Source organism: Pleurodeles waltl, chromosome 2_2 (genome assembly GCF_031143425.1).
Source record: "Pleurodeles waltl isolate 20211129_DDA chromosome 2_2, aPleWal1.hap1.20221129, whole genome shotgun sequence".
NCBI lineage: Eukaryota > Metazoa > Chordata > Amphibia > Caudata > Salamandridae > Pleurodeles > Pleurodeles waltl.
The window spans coordinates 242789856-242812247 of NC_090439.1; the positions used below are offsets into that span (position 1 = coordinate 242789856).

The window sequence follows — 22392 nt, forward strand, 5'->3', positions numbered from 1 at the left end:
CTCCTAGAAAGACTTATCTTTTAGTGGCTTTCCAACCACTGATCTTGTTGGTCCTAAAAAATGGGAGTAACTGGCCCCTTCTCTTGATAGCCTCATTCTGGTGTCATTCTGGTGTGACAACCGGGTGGATCTGGGCATTTGCTCTCTTCAGAACTCTCTTGGAAGGAGTGACTACCACACCAGGAAGTCTGCGTTCTGTACTGAATGGGCACAATCTAAACCTCTTTGCATAGAGATTGAGTGGCATCAACTTAGTGGGATTGACCTGTGGGAGGTGGTGGATGTGAATGTAACTGCTGTCGTCCCTCTGGCTACTCTGGCTGCTGGTGTCGTCTACCTTGTGTGAAGACGCATTGATTAGCTGCAAGCCAATATCTGTTTCTTTAACGGCTTTGGACCTGCAAGGGTCTTTCTCAAATTGCCTCATTGGCCTCTATCTAGAGCCTCACTGTAATGTTTCTCTTACTAGGCCTGTTTTCCTGTGCTCCTTTTGTCCTGCACTGGGACCATAATTTTGTCCTTAGCTTTGTGTGCAAGGTTTGACCATGCACAGTTGCACCCTGACACTTGACACCATGTTTTTTCTAAATACCATGACATTGGCATGGCAGTGAATTTCAGGAGTGATCTATAAAGCCACTGTGTACTGTATGACTTGTTTCCTCTACAAGTTGATGATTGACAGTCTTCCTTTTAAAAATGAGCTGCACCTTGCAATGGGCTTTTATTCTACACCAGGTAAACAGCAATTAATTTGCTGAAATATAAAGAGTGAAAAATAGGTATCAAGAAAACCTTTGTATTTCTAAAGTGGGCACAAGATAAGGTGTTGAGAAGCCGTGGTTATTTGCACATCTCTGGATTCTGGGTGCCCATACTAGCATGTGAATTACAGGGCATTTCTCAAACATCTTTTTTATACACTGTCTTGCATTTGGATGGAAGAAATGTAGTGAAAGACAAGGGGCAATAACACTTGTTTTGCTATTCTGTGTTCCCCCAAGTGTCCCGATACAAATTGTACCTCACTTGCGTGGGTAGGTCTAATGCTTGTGACAGGAAACGCAACATGGACACATCACATTTCAACATTGAAATCGGACATGTTTTTTGCAAAGTGCCTAGCTGTGGATTTTGTCCTCTAGCTCACCCAGCGCCTAGGAAAACCTACCAAACGTGCAGTTTTTAAAACTAGACATCAAGGGGTCACCCGGAATCCTTTGCAAATCTCTAAATTTGGCCAAAACAAACTTTCCTCACATTTTTGGTGAAGGAAAGTTCTGGAATCTGATAAGAGCCACAAATTTCCTTCCACCCAGTATATCTCCCCTTAACCCCCCCCCCTCCCAAATCTCTCGATAAAAACAGTACCTCACTTGGGTGGGGAGGCCCAGTGCGTGCAAAATGAAATGCCCCAAAACACTATCTGGACACAGCAAAATTATCAAATACAAAGCTACCTGTTTTTGAAAAAGGGAGGGGGGGCACACACACCTGCATTTTTGGTCCTGCGCTCAGCAACTATCTAGGGAAACCTACCAAACCCAGACATTTCTGAAAACTAGACACCCGAGGGAATCCAGGGAGGTGTGACTTGTGAGGATTCCCCCAATGTTTTTTTTTCTTACCCAGAATCCTCAGCAAACGTCGAATTTAGCTACAAAATCTAATTTTTCCCACATTTCTGTGTGGGGTCACTGCACCGGAACAAATTTCCTACCACCCATCGTTCCCCTCATTCTTCTGGTAAAAATGATACCTCAATTGTGCAGATGGGCCAAGTGCCTGTGACAGGGAAGAGCCAAAAACATGTCGAAATTGATGGGGAACCAAAGCAGGTCCAAAAGGGTAATTGGGGTTTTTGGGGGGGAGGGGGTGGCGGGGGGGGTGCAGTGCTTAATTTGTTTTTGTTTCCGGTGCTGAGAACCAGCACTATTTGTGAGGGCTGGGTCTTACTCTTATGCCTCAAGCATTTGCTGTGAGCAAAAGACACATTTTGGAAAGACAGAAGAAGGAAAAACTAAAAAGCGTCATACAAGGAGAAAGTAGAAAGTTGCAGGATGAGCTGAAGGGGCAGGGGTGGCTGTAAATGGATTGAAGAGGCCTGAGATGGATAGGATTACACTGCCTCAGTATTCAGTGCTGGCAGATTTAATTACAGCAGCCTCGTGTTTAAGAGAAGGGCTTTGACCACTGGCACCTCTTTATTTACATATTAAGCACAGGGGGGATTTTTAGGCTGGCAAGTGCAGCAGACTTTTTGTCGGTATAGATGAAACAATGCTCGGTGGTAGGAATTTTGTGGATTCCTGCAGGTTCAATCAACAATGTGGGAGAAATGTGATTTTCAGCAAAGTTGGTTTGCAGGGCATTCTGGGTAAGAAAATGGTGTGGGTGCATGTGAAGCGCACTACCCTGGAATCACCCAGATGTTTAGTTTTCAGATGTCGGTCTTGTGGATTTTTCTATATGGCAGCGTCCCAAGGTCCAAAAAGTGAAGCCCTCACCATTCCAAGAATGACGATTTTGAGAGTTAGCCAAGCTCTCATGGCCCAAATGTAAAACCAAAACCCAAAATAATCAAATGTCCTCTTGCTGCGAGGGACTCCTCCCTTTCGGCTCCATTGCGCATGGGCGTCGACTCCATCTTAGATTGTTTTCTTTCCGCCATCGGGTTCGGGCATATTCCTCTTCGCTCCGTATTTTAGTTCGGAAAAGTTAGTTAGTTATCGGAAAATTTGACGGTATTGTTTGCGCTTGGTACCGGGTTAGTGGTAGCACATCGACACTGAAGAAAGAAGCGCTCCGGCGGCCCTTCGGGGCTTCCACTCCTCGGCAGGGCCTGGTCGGCCCGACCGCATCCATCTTCAAACCTCATGGACCGGACCCCCTTCCACTTCTGCCCCAACTGCCACGCAGAGTATCTTTATACAGACCAACACTTGGTCTAATCTGTGTTTGTCTCCTGAACACAAAGAGGATACTTGTGAGGCCTGTCGGGCATTTCGATCCAAGAAAACACTGAGATCGAAGACTCCAGATGACGTCGACACCGGCCGGGCACATCGACGTCAAAGAGGAGAGATTCTCCATTCGAGACTCGGACGAGTCCGAGAGTGAGCAGCCAAAGACGCAGCAAACCGTGAGTAAACCAGCCCCGGCAAACACTCAATCCAAAATAATGAAGGCCATGGGGACGCCACCGCCAACAGGCCATGGCTTAACCCAAAAACACGGTGACCAAACATCAGCAACGAAAAAAGGCCTCCCAGCAGCCGAAGACATCCGACTCCGGTCGAGATACTGGCTCTGGCCAAACTTGACAGAGTTCAGCACCCCGAAAGTCAAGAAGGTTTCCTCGGAGCCGAAAAAGACTGTCAAAGACTTCGGTGCCAAAACATGCGGCCTCCGAGCCGAAACCAGGCTCCTAGCCAGAAGAACAAGGCCTTTCAACTCTATTACAAGGTCATAGATTTGAACGAGAACTGTGCATGGGAGAGCCAGACCATACCCATAGGAGGTTGCATATACAAAAGGACACAGAGAATCCAAACTCTTCCTCCAATAAAGATGAAGTGCAAGCTCGCATTCCAAGAAACGGAAATGCAGCCAAAAGCGAAAGTGGCTAAAGAAAAGACACCACCATGGTTCTCGCCACAGCAATCGCCCTCACATTCGCCACATCTGTCCCCGGTAGCAACACCCCCAATGATGCAGTCACCAACACACACGGGGATGACCCAAGATGACCCCGATGCATGGGATTTGTATGATGCACCGGTCTCAGACAATAGTCCTGATTGCTACCCGGCAAGGCCGTCACCACCTGAGGACAGCACTGCATACATGCAGGTGGTTTCAAGGGCAGCTACATTCCATAATGTAGCATTGCATGCAGAGCCCATAGAGGATGAGTTTTTGTTCAACACCCTGTCATCTACTCACAGCCAATACCAATGCTTGCCAATGCTGCCAGGCATGTTAAAACACGCCAAACAAGTGTTTCAGGACCCAGTAAAAGGCAGAGCCATCACGCCAAGGGTGGAGAAGAAATATAAACCTCCCCCTACTGACCCTGTATATATCACACAACAATTAACTCCTGATTCGGTGGTTGTGGGAGCAGCCCGGAAAAGGGCAAACTCCCAAACCTCAGGAGATGCACCACCGCCCAACAAGGAAAGTCGGAAATTCGATGCAGCAGGCAAGAGGGTGGCAGCACAGGCAGCCAATCACTGGCAAATTGCCAATTCTCAAGCTCTACTGGCTCGCTACGACAGGGCACATTGGGATGAAATGCAACATCTCATTCAACACCTTCCCAAAGAGTTCCAGAAACGTGCCCAACAGGTTGATGAGGAGGGCCAAACTATCTAACAACTAAATAAGGTCGGCTATGGACTCAGCAGACACGGCGGCAAAGACAGTAAACACGGCAGTAACCATTCGTAGACCCGCATGGTTAAGGACCTCCGGATTTAAGCTAGAAATCCAGCAGGCTGTGCTGAATATGCCTTTCAACGAACAATTGTTTGGGCCGGAGGTGGATACGGAATTAGAAAAACTGAAAAAAGACAGACACGGCCAAAGCCATGGGCGCGCTCTACTCCCCACATAGCAGAGGCACTTTTAGGAAGCCACACTTTAGAGGGGGGTTTCGTGCCCAAACCACAGAGCCTTCCACCTCACAAGTCAGACCCACATATCAGGGCCAGTATCAGAGGAGGGTTTCGAGGACAATATAGGGGTGGACAGTTCCCTAAAACAAGAGGGAAATTCCAGAGCCCAAAAAACCCACAAACCAAACAGTGACTTCAATGTCACAAACCCCCACCACGCAACACCAGTGGGGGGGAGACTTACAGATTATTACCACAACTGGGAACACATAACTACGGACGCGTGGGTCCTAGCCATTATCCAACATGGTTATTGCATAGAATTCCTACATTTGCCACCAGATGTGCCTCCAAGAGCACACAATATGTCCAAACAGCACTTTGATCTGTTGCAACTAGAAGTCCAAGCATTGTTACAAAAAGAAGCAATAGAACTAGTACCCAACCATCAAAAAGGAACAGGTGTTTACTCCCTGTATTTCCCAATTCCAAAAAAGGACAAAACACTGAGACCCATATTAGACCTCAGAACGCTAAATCTTTACATCAAATCAGATCACTTTCACATGGTGACACTTCAAGATGTGATTCCCTTGTTCAAACAGGACTACATGTCAACATTAGATCTCAAGGATGCTTATTTCCACATACCCATACATCCTTCCCACAGGAAATACTTCAGGTTTGTAATCCAAAGCGTGCATTACCAATTCAAAGTGTTACCATTCGGCATAACAGCCCCAAGAGTATTCACAAAATGTCTTGCAGTAGTAGCCGCTTACATCAGGAGACAGCACATGCACGTGTTCCCTTACTTGGACGATTGGTTAATAAAAACCAGCACTCAGCAACAGTGTCTTCTACACACAATAAATCATAGAAACCCTTCACAAACTAGGGTTCTCTCTAAACTACCAAAAATCACATCAACAACCGTGTCAAATACAACATTACTTAGGAGCAACAATCAACGCACAAAAGGGGATTGCCACTCCAAGTCCACAAAGGGTACAAGCCTTCCAAAATGTAATACTAAACATGTACCCAAACCAACAGTATCAAGTGAGGTTTGTGATGAAACTTCTAGGCATGTCTTCATGCATAGCCATTGTCCCAAACGCAAGACTACACATGCGGCCCTTACAACAGTGCCTAGCAACACAATGGACAAAAGCACAGGGTCAACTTCAAGATCTAGTGTTGATAGACCACCAAACACACTTCTCGCTTCAATGGTGAAATCCTATAAATTTAAACCAAGGGCGGCCATTCCAAGACCCAGTGCCTCAATATGTGATCACAACAGATGCTTCCATGATGGGGAGCACACCTCAACCAACACAGTATACAGGGACAATGGGACGTTCAACAAAGGCAACTGCATATAAATCATTTAGAGCTGTTAGCAGTGTTTGTAGCACTGAAAGCATTTCAACTGCTAATAGTCCACAAACACATTCTTGTCAAAACAGACAACATGACAACAATGTATTACCTAAACAAACAAGGAGGGACACACTCATCACAACTGTGTCTCTTAGCACAAAAGATTTGGCATTGGGCGATTCACAATCACATTCGCCTAATAGCACAGTACATCCCAGGGATTCAAAACCAGTTGGCCGACAATCTCAGTCGAGATCACCAACAAACACATGAATGGGAAATTCATCCCCAGATACTACAAACTTACTTTCTACGCTGGGGAACACCAGAAATAGACCTATTCGCAACAAAAGAAAACGCAAAATGCCAAAACTTCGCGTCCAGGTATCCACACCCTCAGTCCAAGGGCAATCCCCTCTCCCACTCCTTCCTTATCTGGTAAACAAATTGAGTCAAAACAAACTCAAACTAATACTAATAGTACCAACCTGGGCTCGCCAACCATGGTGTACAACAATACTGGACCTGTCAGTAGTACCTCATATCAAACTACCAAACAGACCAGATACGTTAACTCCACACAAACAACAGATCAGACACCCGAATCCAGCATCGCTCAATCTAGCAATCTGGCTCCTGAAGTCTTAGAATTTGGACATTTAGACCTTTCACAAGAATGTGTGGAGGTCATTAAGCTAGAAAACCAACTACAAGACATTGTTACGCAAACAAATGGAAAAGATTTGTTTATTACTGCCATAATAATCCAATTCAACCACTACATGCTTCCACCAAAAACATTGTAAGCTACTTATTACACTTACAAAAATCTAAACTAGCATTTTCTTCCATTAAAATACATCTCACAGCAAAATCTGCCTACCTGCAGATTACACATTCAACATCACTCTTTAGAATCCCAGTCATCAAAGCATTTAAGGAGGGTTGAAAAAAGAATCATACCCAGAGAAAACCACTGGTTCCCTCGTGGAACCTCAATATTGTATTAACACGACTCATGGGTCCACCATTTGAACCCATGCACTCTTGTGAGATGCAATACTTAACCTGGAAAGTAGCCTTCCTAATAGCTATCACATCTCTTAGAGTAAGTGAAATACAAGCATTTACTATACAAGAACCCTTTTATACAAATACATAAACATAAAGTGGTTCTCCGTACAAATCCCAAATTCTTACCAAAAGTTATATCACCGTTCCACCTAAACCAAACAGTGGAACTCCCAGTCTTTTTTTTTCCACAACCAGACTCAGTAGCTGAAAGAGCCTTACATACGTTAGATATTAAAAGAGCACTAATGTATTACGTTGATAGAACAAAACAATTTCGCAAGACAAAACAATTGTTTGTAGCCTTCCAAAAACCTCATGCAGGAAATCCAATATCCCAACAAGGCATTGCCAGATGGATAGTGAAATGTATTCAGACCTGCTATATTAGAGCAAGAAGAGATCTACCTATTACACCAAAGGCGCACTCCTCTAGGAAGAAAGGCGCCACAATGGCCTTTCTAAGAAATATACCTATGACAGAAATCTGTAAGGCAGCCACATGGTCTACGCCTCATACATTCACAAAACATTAATGTGTAGATATGTTAATAACACAACAAGCCACAGTAGGACAGGCTGTATTACGAACATTATTTCAGACAACTTCAACTCCTACAGGCTAAGCCACTGCTTACTAGTCTATGCACAGCATGTGTATCTGCAGCTACACATGCCATTGAACAGAAAATGTCACTTACCCAGTGTACATTTGTTCGTGGCATGGGATGCTGCAGATTCACATGGGCCCTCCCGCCTCCCTGGGAGCCTGTAGCTGTTATAAGTTGATGAAATTTGTAAATATATACTATTTTTATACACAATATGTACATACATACTTACTCCATTGCATGGGCACCTTTACTATATACACAACTCCTACCTCACCCTCTGCAGTGAAAACAATCTAAGATGGAGTCGACGCCCATGCGCAATGGAGCTGAAAGGGAGGAGTCCCTCGGTCTCGTGACTCGAAAAGACTTCTTCGAAGAAAAACAACTTGTAACACTCCAAGCCCAACACTAGATGGCTGGATAATGCACAGCATGTGAATCTGCAGCGTCCCATGCCACGAACAGATGTACACTGAGTAAGTGAAATTTTGTATATATATATATGTATGTATGTGTGTGTATGTGTATATATGTATGTACGTATATATTCGATGGCATGTGTAGCTGCAGATACACATGCTGTGCACATCGCCCCATCTGCCCACTGGTGGGCAGAAGATCTTTGGACTCATTTATTTGGTGTGAGGGTATGGCCATAACCCCACCCTCTAATTTTCTTTTTTTTGGGGGGGGGGGGGAGAGAATCTTCTCTGGTGGGCTTTTGCCCCCCATGGGGACAGAGGGGCCTTCCAAAAATAGGTCGATTTGCCCTCAAGGGGAGCAGAAATGGCCTAAATAAATTTGCCCCCCAACCCCTCTGGGCGCTTCCCTTGTGTGAAATTGACGCAAAAAAATAAAAATCCCCGGGGAGTAAGGGGTTAAACTGTTTGGTAAAACCAAAATGTGAACACCTACAAAAAGTTAGTGTTTTAAATTAATCGAAAACAAGGATCATCATCATAGAAAGAACCCTAAAAAAATGTAAGTTGCTAAAACTCTGCTTAAATTAAAATACCCGTCGCCTGTAACACCTTTAACCCATAATGTAGACCTCATAATACAGCCCTCAAATGCATAAACTCTAAAATATATATATATAATTTCAGCTTCTAAGATTAGAATGTTTCTTTACATTTTTACCAAAAGCTCTATCCCAAAGCACCCTTAACATGTACATGTGAACCCTCAAATTAGTATTAATGTAATTCCGAACTGCATGCCAAACAAGAAAACAAGTCTTTATCTTCAAAATAAATGGTAAAATGTTGCATTATAAATGTAGTAAATGCATATTTAAATAAAATAAAACTCTAAAACCTAAATGTTCATTTTTAAATAAGTTTCTAAATAAAATATTACCCAGCCGTACCCCAGAATTAAACTTTACATGAAACGGAGCTATTAAATGAATGTACTTTTCAAGCCTGCCTAACAAATACACATGAATATCAAACAAAGTTACTTGTAAAAACCTGCTTCTTTAATAGAGGTGGCGTCTTCTGGGGCTCAAACCTAGAAGCATCTTGATAAGCATGTGGACTGGGAAATTCTCAGACCTCTTTGAGGCACACTAGATGATTCTACCATACTGAATGATCTGTTGGAAGAAAAAAAGGGGGGACCAAAGAACCACAAATCTCCCTGTATACAAATGCCAATTAGTATTATAATGCGTAGGAACTTCACCGGAGGACATTGGACCCTAGTCCTCCATGGAAAAACACGATTCAAAAAGTGGTGAGGTCCCACTATGTGGATGCAGTTATTATTTCTGAGTCAAAATGTCTAGAGACGTGTAGCGTTCATCAACAAGGCTATAGACAGTATCAATGTTGCTCCAAGTTTATTTTAGGAAAACATTTAACTCGCGGTGGAAACGTGGGCACACAAAGGTCCAAGCGTATGAGTTAGGCCAGCCAACACGTGTTTTGCCCCACAGGCGCGTAGGCCAGGGCTTTCTCAAGGCATTTTAACTAATTATATGTTCAGATAGCCAAAGATCAGTCGATAATGTAAGTAATAATGCAGCAGTTATCCTGGAATATAAGTATATGCATGTAACATCACGTAGCTGATATAATTAAGTTGCACATAAGTTAACAATCAAAGAAAAGCCTTTACGGCTGAGTGATATCTAATATTAGAGGTATGCATGAAAAAAAGTAGTATCTGTTTGAATAGAAAGTACAGCACAATTAAGGTTGCAAACTAGGCTCAAGAGAAAAAAGGAAAAGGCAAAAGAATCAGTTAATATAGTTGTCAGAGAGGAATAACTAAAAATAAAGATAAGTGCCATTAGTTATGCCTGGAGGAGACCAAAGAGATAGGAGATAAAGAATGGATGTGTTATACTGTATAACTTGCTGACTCATAGGATTGTTCAATAGACCGACTCCCAGTGATAGTGCTGAAGATATCTTTTGCTGTAATGGCCTTATGCTGGAAATACCAATAAATAAAATAAATAAATAAAATAACCCTAACAGCATTTGACTTGTATAGTACTATACTTTACCCTGAGTGAAAATGTCTAATCTAAGTACTAAGTGGGAGTAACACATTCCATGTGGAGGCTAGCTGAAGTGGCAAATGAGTTTTTCGAATAATGGCAAGGATGCTGATAGGTTTACTGTTTCTCACAATTAGTGTGGTGTCTTATGTTGAATCTTTAATCACCACTAATTTTCAGTGTTAGCTTTGAACTTTGTAAGGAGGGCTTGGCCAGTTCTCACACTCTAATTACGACAAATAGCCAAGATTTCTGGCCCATGCTTCATGTGCTTCAACACTTCAGAGGGCTAAGGGTGTCAGCAGGGCACGTGATGAGTGGCTGCAACAGGAAACATGCAAACCTCTTCCTCCAGTTAGAAGCACAGAGTGCCTTTCTTCTGAGTTTTCTCCAGTAAGTTCTCTCTAGGAACAGCAGCAGTAGTAAGGACATGATTGCTTGTAGGGACTTTACTTATTTGTCAACCCTTCTTTCATACTAGGCATAACTTAATTTGAAACTAGATATAGAATAGGCGCACTTCAGTTTTCCACCCCTCTTTGCATAATTGGGGAATTGGTATGACAATGAAAAGTATGAAAGAAAATCCGTGAGCAGCATTCAATTCTTGAATTGTGGCTATGACGTTAATGAAGGTGCAAAATAATTGATTACTTAATTATGCCCAGTTATGGATACATTTTTTGTTTTAAAATGGATAATGAAAAATGATGGGATTTACAGTTGGCACAGGGTTTCCAGTGGCATTATACTATATCTGAATTAAGCAGTTGCTCAGTATTTGTTTGGATGCGTCATTTGAGGTTTCCACGACTTGTGCTGAGTCACTCCTTCATAGAGCAGTGTAAGTGTAACTTATTCGTTGAAGGAGCTCTTTAGTTTAAAAGGGTCTTGCATATTAAAAACCATTGTTTTTTATGTTCATATTGTGATATAAAATGTGCATTTTCTAGTTCATTCAGACTTGGCGCATTCAATTTTTTCACTACAATACCAACATGTTAAGGCTACTCTTACTCACTGTGTTGGTGTCATAAATTAGAGTATTTCTTTCTATGCTGCTTCCTTTGTGGATATTGATTTCTGCACCAGATAGCCATAAACACTACTTTACCTCAAAGTTCTTGGAAGACACATGCTGGATCAATTTAAAAGCTTTTTGTGGTCAGCAATCATTAAATTTTAATGCTGGAGCTAATGATGGTTTTGACTTTTCCATGCTGTACAACAGGCTGAGTGTGAGGAACGTAAGGTAGATTGTCGTAGTACCTGTAATGTGAATGTTTTAGAATCATTCCTTGTACTTAATTGAATGGGTATGGAGGATGAGTAATATCAAGTACTTGGCATTTTAGGTTCCCTTCCTTGGGCAACTCACACCATGTTCTTGACTACCCTCATGCAAACAGTTCTTGTTAATGGGCAGATAAAATGAAAGAAGGCCTGAAAACGCTGTGCTCTCTATTTCTTTTTAACTCCTATAAATTGTTCTTTGGCATTCTGTACTTTGATCTCAAGTTCCTTCTGCACGAATTAAGGCAGGTGCAGGCCAAAGAACTTCATGTACAGCTTTGCTACAGTCTGCTTGATGTTCGATCCTCACTGCCTTTCTTACTCCCTAACTTTTCAGGAAAGGATCCAGTTATCTTCTACTACTCCTGGTGATCCCCAACCTCCCTGCAGACAGGTTAGTATTGCATTTGATTCATGTGGTAGCACTCTACTTCGACTGGTGCTCTGCCATGTTCTTCATACCAAATTGTGCTATATTTGTCACAGATTTGCTTATGTTGTGGCACAAATCAGTTGACTATATTATATATTTGCTGCTGTGCGTTAGTACGATGGGAATATTTTGCAAAAATTACGTTCTTAATAGGTTTTTGTTTTGAAATGCCTGGAAAGGAGATGCCAGTGGCTAAAATATCAGCACCCATAGGTCGTGCAAGGAATGAATTAAGAGTTTGCTGACCCAAAGTAAAACTATCATGTGATCCTGTGCTACTTAATGAAATGTAAAATAAACATAGTACACACATCTGAAATATTTCAAATGGTGGAACTCAGTGAGCCATGTGTGGCATATTAACAGATTAACTGCTGGGAGATACCAATGCTTGAGCCTTTTTTGCTTGCAGCACTTGATGATTAAGCCTTCATAAATTAACACCTAAGATACTTGGCCCAGCTTTGTCCTTAGTCCCCATTAGTTTGGCATCTTAAAGGTACCCAGGACTTCCAGATTATTCTGGAAGGAACCAAGAAAAATGGCCAAAATATGTATCTTTTATGGGCAAGAAATTTATTTTCTTTTGTAAAAATGCCATCGGTTGACGGTTTGCTGTCAGTAACAGGCAGTTAAAAAAAAAAAAAAAAAAATGTTTAACTAGTTCATCCGATAGACTTCTAGTTGCAGCTTCCTTACCTTAACCGTTCCCCCAGGTGTCCGTCTGGATCTGGATATTTTTCATCAAGAAGTACCCTTGTGTTCCATTTGGTGGTGTCTGGTTGACTGCGTGGTTGCTGGATATGACATCGCAGATTGTATATAGGTGCCACCCCAACACGCTGACGTCCGTTCTTTTCTGTCTGTTCCAGCCTACAAGCAGATCCAGAGAAGAGATACCCTAAAGTCAGTTTTCTGACTGGCCCTTTGACTTTGTCGAAGTTTTTTGGACTTCTGGTGCATCGAGAAGTCGTTCTGTAAGACCGTCTTCAAGCCCTGCAACTCCTGTCACCTCATTATGTCAGTGACTGATCTGTGCCTGGTTTGTTTGTGGTGATTGGAGCATGACCACAACCTGAAGTCGTGCTCTGGCTGCCAGGCTATGAACCTGAAGGCTTTAAGGGAGCAGTCCCTAAAGCTTCTTGTGGCCTGGCTTCGCCTTGCTGTCGGTTGAGAGGAAGGTCCTGAGTCCTTTTGCTAAACCATCACCACTCCTCATCACACTCTAAATTTTCGAGTCACTCTGTTAAGAAGTTGAAGAAGCACAATTTTTCTTTGACTTCACATGGTCAGTCGGACGATGCAACGAGGGAGGAGCATCCTCACTGTAGGCCTTTGTCTTCAGAGGCTGTTTGAGTCAGCTCCATGCCTCCCCGAGTTTCCGGGAGCTGGAGCCACCTCTGCCCAGTTTGAAGAATTTTAGGAGGTTATGCACCTCATTTTTAGACATCCCAGCCCTGCCAGGACGCCTTTGGGCTCTACAGGGTGAAAAGGGGCTCCTTTGGGTTCCACACAGACTGCATCGGTCTCTGCTCCAGTGGGCACCCAACGATTCACATCCATATTAGCATCGTTCGTAACCTTGCAACCTTCCCAGATGACAGTTCTGGCATCGATGCTCCAGATGTTGACTAAGTGGTGTCTATTTCAAACTCCTCGCCAAAACAGAGCTCTCCTGACGCAGGTTCCAACTTTGGCGGGGACACTGGTCCTCAGATAGGAGGTTGATAGTTATTCCTATGTGTATGACTTCAGTAAGGGTATGGGGAGTCGCTGGACCCTTTAGAATACTAGCTAGAAGACCCTATGGACTGGGCTTAGGAACTGGGTGAAGCCAGCATCTGGACACCTCCCCTAATGCTGGTGTGCTTTCTTCCCCTACCGTGGCTACAGAGGAGAGCGGCTAATGTCTTGGGCTTCTAGTTTCCTTCGGTTGCTATCAGGAATAACCTGACTGAGTTAGTTCAGCAATGGGCTTCCACATTAGAACCCCTTTTGCCCTTCAGCGAAGCCCTCACTGTCCTGCTGGGGACCTGGTCCAAACCCAGCACAGGGGCTCCTGTTAATAGGACAATAACCTGCTACCAAAGGCCTGAGCCTAACGACCCGACCCAACACCCCACCCCAAGAGCTTGGTTATCCAGGCCTCAGCGGTCCATGGCGTGTTCCCTTCCGCTTCACCAGATAGGTAATCGGAGGCTGGACCATCTTAGGAAGAATTTTTTCTCTTCCTCCAGCCTGGCATTGTGGTCTGTGAACACCATTCCTTTTTGGCCTTACACCCATATTTTGAGACAGTCGCACAAGTTCTGCCACCGGTCCCGGATGAGGCCCAGGCTATACTCTCCCAAGCTGTTGCTGATGAGAGAGAGAGAGAGAGATGCAGCCAAGTTCACAATCAAATGTGGGCTGAATGCAACTGGGAAGAGCAGTTGCTTTGAGGCTCCACGCCAAGGTGTGGACATCTGGCTTTTCAGGGGATGTTCAGTCAACTGATGTATATGCCCTTGGATGGCACCTGTCTCGCCAGGTTAAAGCAGACTCTGCACTAGAGTGCTTTAAGGAGTGCCAGGCTATGGCCTGGTCCCTTTGCCTCATTGCTGCCACTTGCTTCCCTCAGTCTGCTTTTCATTTCTTTTGTGGCTACAGAAAGGGTGGCCAACCATGTCCATTCTCTACCATCCACTGCGCATGCTGCTTAACCTTGTAATGTTGGGAACATGAGAATCCAGAATTATTGTGGATCTGGGAGCCAGCGGTCCAGCCAGTACACTGCCCCTCCCTCTGCTGGAGCCTCCAAGCCTTTCTGATCTGGTGCTTCCCCATCACATCAGACAAGTGGGTTTGGCAAATAGTCTGAATGTGCTACTCCCTCCCCTTCGAGACAACTCCTCCTGCCATGCCACCATCCTATGATCGGATGACGGAGGATCACACTGAACTTCTCCACGAAGAGGTTACGGTGGTCTTGGCCAAGGAGTAGGTTGTGGTGGTTATTCTCACTTCTCTCTGGTGCCCACAAATGACATGGGCTCCGCCTAGTCTCAGCCCCCGGTCCCTTATTCTCTATCTCGGGAAGGAGTAGTTCAAAATGCTAACTCGGATTTAGGTCCTATCTTCCCTGAAACTGGATGGTAGTGTTGGACTTGCAGGACGCTTACTTTCATATTCCCATTCTGCCTGCCCAGATGTTACTTGCGGTTCATGGTAGGGCACGAGCCTTTTCAATTCACTGTGCTCCCCTTTGGCCTTACTTGTGCCCCTCAGGTGTTCACCAAAGTGATGGCGGTGGTCACAGCTCATATGTGCAGGTGAGGAGGGTTTCAGTCATCTTCACCCCCACCTTGACTACTCCCTGAAGGCAAGTTTGTCCCAGGCTGTTGTCTACCACCTTAAGAATATGGTGGACCTCCTGCATTCACTGGGGTGCACTAAAAACATGGCAGTCACACCTGACTCCCTCTTAGATGCTCCCTGTCATCGGAGCTATTCTGGACACAGTGCAGTTTCTCCTCCCAAGCGGCGATTCCAAGATATTCAGGCTATGATACAGATATTTAATCTTCTATCCTGGACTTCAGTGACAATGACTCTCAGGCTGCTAGACCTCATGGCATCCTGAAATCTCACCTGCCGTTGAGGTGGATACAGTATCAGGGGGATATCTCCGACTTGGTCCTGATCTCGGACGGGATTGAACAAGATCTGCAGTGGTGGCTTTCAAACGGTGATTGGGTCAGAGGCATATCCCTCTCCCAACCAGATGTGACTGTAGTGATCCATGTCAGTCCTGGGATGGGGTGGCCACATGGGAGAGGTGGCAGTCAGAGGCATCTGGTCTCCGAGCTCCATATCAATCTTTTGGAGATCAGGGTGATCAGACTAGCATTGAAAAAAATCCTTCCCTTTCTCAAAGGAAGTGGTGCTGGTGTTAAATGACACCACTGCAACACAGGGCAGGGTGGGGTCATGTACCCTTTGTTAAGCGGCTCTCTGGGCATGGCTGGAATATTTGGGCATATCCCTGGTGGTTCAACATCTGGCAGGCTCTCTGAACGTCCGAGCAGATGAACTCGGCCGTAAATGTCTGGTTGATCACAAATTACATCTCCATCCGCTGGTGGCGCAAGGTATCTTTCAGCAGTGGGGACAGCCTTGGTTAGATCTGTTCGCTGCTGCAGAGAACCCGCAATGTCAGCTGTTTTGCGTGTTGAAGTTTCCAAGGCAGCACTCACTCATTGACGCTTTTTGCCTTGAGTGGAACTCGGGCCTCCTTTTATGCCTTTCCGCCAATACCACTTCTGCCCAGAGGTATCAAGAATGACTGTGTCCAAGTAATTCTTGTGACTACGGACTGGGCATGAATAGTATAGTATCTGGAGCTTTTGAGCATGGCCATCGATCCTCTGATCAGACTGCCCCTTATGGAGGATCTTCTGTTGCAGCAGCAGGGGATGGTTTCACACTCGAACCAGTCACGTCTCCGCCTTCTTGCATGGAGATTGATCAGTGGCATTGGACAGCTTTTGACCTTACGCCTCGAGTCTGCAGTGATATCTTGGCAGCCAGGCTTCCTTCCACCAAAATGGTATACGCCTATAGATTTAACGATTGTATAGCCTGCGGTACAGACAAGTCTGACCCCCCTCTCTGCTCCTCTTTAATGGGGTTCTTTTATTTCTCCTTTCTCTGGCCCAGCAGGGCTCTGCTCTGGGTACCCTCAAGGGTTACTTGTCTGCCATCTCGGCATTCCTTAGATGGTCTGAGCAACCCTCTTTATTAAAATCTCCCATTGTTGGAAGATTTCTTAAGGGCCTTACCCATCTCTTACCTCCTGCTCCGTTCATAATGCCTCAGTGGGATTTGAACTTAGTTCTTACCTACCTAATGTGCAGTCCTTTTGAGCCATATCAACTGTCCACTTTGCCTGATGACTTGGAAAAAGTTTTCCTTTTAGCTATCACCTCTGCAGAGTTAGTGAGCTGCAGGCTTTCTTTGAAGCCACCTTTCATCTATCCACAACATGGTGCTTTGTACTATGGAGTCTTTTCTGCCTAAAGTGTCCACGCCTTTTCATGTAAGCCAATCAATCACCATGCCTACTTTTTACATGCCCCCACTTCCTTCTCAGGAAGAGGAGAGACTCCACCACCTGGACCCAAAAAAAGCATTGACGTTGTACCAAAGAGTTCGGGGTGGACAGTCCACTCTTTGTGGGTTATGTGAGTATGAAGAAAGGTTGGGCAGTGCAGAAGGGAACCATCTCCAGATGGGTGGTTTGCATTAAAATGTGCTACGCATTGCCTAAGAAGCAACCCGTGGAGGGCTTGTGTTCTCATTCTACCAGAGCAACAGCTGCAACAAATGTGTTTGCATGTGGAGTTCCAGTCCTGGACTTCTGCCAGGCAGCAACGTGGACATCCTTGCGCATGTTTACTAAACACTACTGCCTGGACAGTCTTGATATTATTGCTGGAGTATCTATCTTAACATATGGAATCTGCAACAAGAAATCTCTATCAGGTGAACAAGTTAGTTACCTTTGGAAACAAGTTATCTGGCAGAGCCATATTTTAGTTGCAGATTCCTTACTGACCAACCCATCCTCCCTGCTCAGGGAACTGATTTCTAGGGTCGGGGACTTCTCTTTCAGGGCCCTATTTCTGGTGCACCACTCACTGTTCTTCATGGCTCTGCGCTTCTGGTGTGGAAAGTCGGGATAAACAGTGCGCTGGGGTGGTGCCTTTATACAATCTGCAATGCTGTATCTGGCGACCACAATGCCAACAATAGACGTGGAGTTGACCAACACCACTTAACATTTTGCATGGGTACTGCTAGAAGAAAAATATCTGGATCCAGACTGACACCTGGGGGAAATTATAAGGTATGGAATCTGCATATAGAATGTGTCTACCAGATTTTGTTACCGAAGGTAAGTAACTTGTTCAATGTTTTTGAAGTTGTACTCTATACTATTTTTGTGGTTTTTACCTTCCTCCAGTTTCAGTGAAAAGTGGTGTGAAATCCATGGTGGCAAAAGAAAGCTATACATTATTTGGAAAAGTACCCACAATTTGGTTTTTTGGTGTCAGTTTGTCTGTAACTGTCCCAGTGGCCAAGTTAGAAAAGGAGTATACCTTTAAGTTTGGCAAACTCCTCTGTTTGCAGGCATATGTAGTCTGGGTGCCCCTAAACCTGAAATACCTAGAGCCAACACCTTAGCTGCAGCTTATAATTTCTCATTGTGTACAGATATGCATATGAATTCATAAGGTAAAAACTAATCAAAAATTGATTTGAAGGAAACCTATGCATTTGGGAAATGTGCTGAAGATACTGAGTTTAGGAAAAGTGGTTATTTGTACACCCATCATTTTGAGGTTAAGCATACTATAGTGTGATTCACAGGGCGTTTTGGAAGGCAAAAATCTAAAGTAATCTAATTGGTAATAGGTGTACTATTCTGTGCTCCCACATTTCTCCTTATAAACGCCAGCCGTATCCTTCGCTATGCTTAGGAGTGTCGCACCCCTGGCCAGGAGCTGAAAAATGAAACTAGCGTTTAATTTTTCATCTGCTGCCTCAGCCAGCAGTACAGGGAAGGGTGGGGCTAGCCCATGGGAGGGGAGAGTGCCAGCCAAATACACCTGCACACTTAAGTTTCTCCAGCCCGGCTATGTTCACAGCAGGGCTGGTGAAACTGCACAGACACCAGGCTTGTGTCTGAGCTGCAGTTACTGCTGCTCAGACCAATCATGACACTCCTTAAATGCTATGTTTAGCATGTAAGCAGAGCCAGGATTGCTGGGGGGCCCCCAAAAACAGTGGTTACCCTAAATGCCCTGACACTCAACCAAAAATGTATATTTTTGGAGATGGAGTTATGTCAAATGGTGTGCGGACAATTCTGTAGACTTTCAGCAGTTTATCTTCTCTTCTCCCAGATGTTAGTTTATCTGGTCTGTGCAGTGGCCACAGTAAAAGGCCACTTATCCTCTATATCTGCCATTTGCTTTTGTCGGCGTAACCATCCGTTTTCAAATTAAATCAATGGCCATAAAAGTACAAAGTCAACATATGAATAAATATCTCCTAGTATTAAAGCCTTATAAACATAAAATAACAATAATTAATAAACATATAAAAGTAAATAAAATACCCACGTGATCAATGCACTGATCATAAAACTAGACTGGCATCCATAAGTTTAAAAAAAAAAAAAAAAAAAAAACTTTAGCAAACACAAGGAAATACCCTATCTCTGCGCATCATAAATCATTCATTTAATAGCAGCCAATGACAAGCCACAGAAAAAGCACTATGCCTGACGGTACATGGAAGAAGTAACCCCTTTTAAATCTTCATCTCCACATATGTAATAAAATCCGGAAGATGACAAATATAATTGAACGTTGTGTGCCTGATCTAAGTATTGTAAGCACTATTCTGAAATCCCTAATAGCCAAATTATGACATGCCTGGAGTATCCAGGCCCGCCTGCGTGCATACTAGGGACAAAGAATATAATATGCTCTGCAGACTCTTAGACTCAGGATAAAGGTGACAGCTCATCACTTTGCTGTAACTGACCAGACTGTCAGTGACCCAATCTGTAACTTAATGTTCGATGGCATCTGTCGCTGTAGATACGCATGTTCTGCAATAGCTCGCCATCTGGTGTTGGGCCGGAGTGTTACAAGTTGTTTTTCTTCGAAGAAGTCTTTCGAGTCACGGGACCGAGTGACTCCTCCTTTTGTCTCCATTGCGCATGGGCGTCGACTCTATCCTCGATTGTTTTTTTTCCGCCATCGGGTTCGGACGTGTTCCTGTCGCTCCGAGTTTCGGAACGGAAAATTAGCTAATTTCGGAAGATTTTCGTCGGTATTGTTGCGTTCGGGATCGGCGTACTTACATTCAACACCGCATCGAAGATCGAAGAGCTCCGGTGCCCTTCGGGGTAGTTTTTTCGATCCTCCGTCGGGGCCTGGTCGGCCCGACCGCGTGCTGAAGAACGCCGATGGAACGGACCCCGTTTCGTTTCTGCCCCAAATGCCACAATAAATACCCATACACAGACCAACACTTGGTCTGCAACCTGTGCCTGTCACCTGAGCACAGCGAAGACACCTGCGAGGCCTGTCGTGCGTTCCGGTCCCGAAAAACACTCCGAGACCGTCGAGCCAGAAGACTTCAGATGGCGTCCGCACCGACAGCCCAACGGGAGTTCGAGGAACAGGAAGAGGAAGGTACCTTCTCGATCCAAGACTCCGACTCCGAAGGATTCGACGATACACAAACCGTGAGTAAGACGTCGAAAACCACACAGAGAAACATTTACAAGGCCCAGGGGACGCCACTGCCACCAGGCCATGGCTCGACCCATAAATTCGGTGACCGACCATCGGCACCGAAAAAGGCCCAAACAGTGCCGAGATCGTCCGACTCCGGTCGAGACACCGGCACGCAGCCTTCTCGGGACCGAGAAAGTGCTGGAGACAAGCCTCGACACCGTGATGCCGGTGTGGACACGGCTCGACGCCGAGACAGCGGCACAGAAACAGATCGACGCCGAGAGGTTTCGGCCCCGAAAAGGAAAAAAGTCACCTCGGAGCCGAAAAAACACGCAGACAAAGTTTCGATGCCGAAACAAACTGCAAGCGACCCAGCTTCAGGCTCTTATACAGAAGAGCACTCGCTAACCTCCCAAATGCAGAAGCATAGGTTTGAGGAAGAGCTACAAGCAACTGATGTGGACCATACGCAAAAGCGTATCTTCATTCAGCAGGGGACAGGAAAAATAAGCACCCTTCCCCCCATTAGGAGAAAGAGGAGGTTGGAGTTCCAGACGGAACAAACACCACAACCAAAAGTGGTGAAAAGAGTTACACCACCACCCTCACCTCCGCCCGTGATTGACGTTTCACCAGCACAAACTCCATCACACTCCCCAGCTCACACCACCATGAGCCAGGGTGACCAAGATCAGGACGCATGGGACCTATACGACGCCCCAGTGTCAGATAACAGTCCGGAGGCATACCCTGCGAAGCCATCTCCACCAGAAGACAGCACCGCGTACTCTCAAGTGGTGGCTAGAGCAGCACAATTTCACCACGTAAGCCTCCACTCAGAACAGGTCGAGGATGATTTCTTATTCAACACACTCTCCTCCACCCACAGCTCATACCAAAGCCTGCCTATGCTCCCTGGTATGCTCCGGCACGCAAAAGACATCTTTAAGGAGCCGGTCAAAAGTAGGGCAATCACACCAAGGGTGGAAAAAAAGTATAAGGCGCCTCCCACAGACCCGGCTTTCATCACTACACAGCTGCCACCAGACTCTGTCGTTGTAGGAGCAGCTAGGAAGAGGGCCAACTCTCACACATCTGGAGATGCACCACCCCCAGATAAAGAAAGCCGCAAGTTTGATGCAGCTGGTAAAAGAGTCGCAGCACAAGCTGCAAACCAGTGGCGCATCGCGAACTCCCAGGCACTACTTGCGCGCTATGACAGAGCCCACTGGGACGAGATGCAACATCTCATTGAACATCTGCCCAAGGACTTACAAAATAGGGCAAAACAAGTGGTTGAGGAGGGACAGGCCATCTCCAACAACCAGATCCGCTCCTCCATGGACGCTGCAGATACAGCTGCACGGACAATTAATACATCTGTAACTATCAGAAGGCATGCCTGGCTCCGAACGTCTGGATTTAAACCAGAGATTCAACAAGCAGTTCTCAATATGCCTTTTAATGAAAAAGAACTGTTCGGTCCAGAAGTGGACACAGCGATTGAGAAACTCAAAAAAGATACGGACACTGCCAAAGCCATGAGCAGAGGGAATTACAGCTCATTCCGTAAAACGCCCTTTCGAGGGGGGTTTCGGGGTCAAAGCACACAAGCCAGCACCTCACAAGCCACACCGTCCAGTTACCAAGGACAGTATAGAGGAGGTTTTCGGGGACAATATAGAGGAGGGCAATTCCCTAGAAATAGAGGAAGATTCCAAAGCCCCAAAACCCCTACTACTAAACAGTGACTCACATGTCACTCACCCCCTCCACACAACACCAGTGGGGGGACGAATAGGTCATTATTACAGAGCATGGGAGAAAATCACTACAGACACTTGGGTTCTAGCAATTATCCAACATGGTTATTGCATAGAATTTCTACAATTCCCTCCAAACATACCACCAAAAGCACAAAATTTAACAACACACCATTCCAATCTCCTGGAGATAGAAGTGCAGGCACTATTGCAAAAGAATGCAATCGAATTAGTGCCAAACACACAAATAAACACAGGAGTTTACTCACTGTACTTTCTGATACCAAAGAAGGACAAAACACTGAGACCAATCCTAGACCTCAGAGTAGTGAACACTTTCATCAAATCAGACCACTTCCACATGGTCACACTACAAGAAGTATTGCCATTGCTAAAGCTGCACGACTACA

At 45.0% G+C, this 22392-nt stretch overlaps 1 protein-coding gene across 2 annotated transcripts in view; it reads left to right on the forward strand.

Annotated features, from left to right (window-relative positions):
• TENT4A (terminal nucleotidyltransferase 4A) overlaps positions 1-22392 on the forward strand; it is a 298560-nt gene that overhangs the window by 247207 nt on the left and 28961 nt on the right. For both annotated transcript variants that reach the window (XM_069219701.1, XM_069219702.1), the window contains exon 12: positions 11830-11886. In XM_069219701.1, the coding sequence (XP_069075802.1) occupies positions 11830-11886 (57 nt within the window). The remainder of the gene's footprint in view (positions 1-11829; positions 11887-22392) is intronic.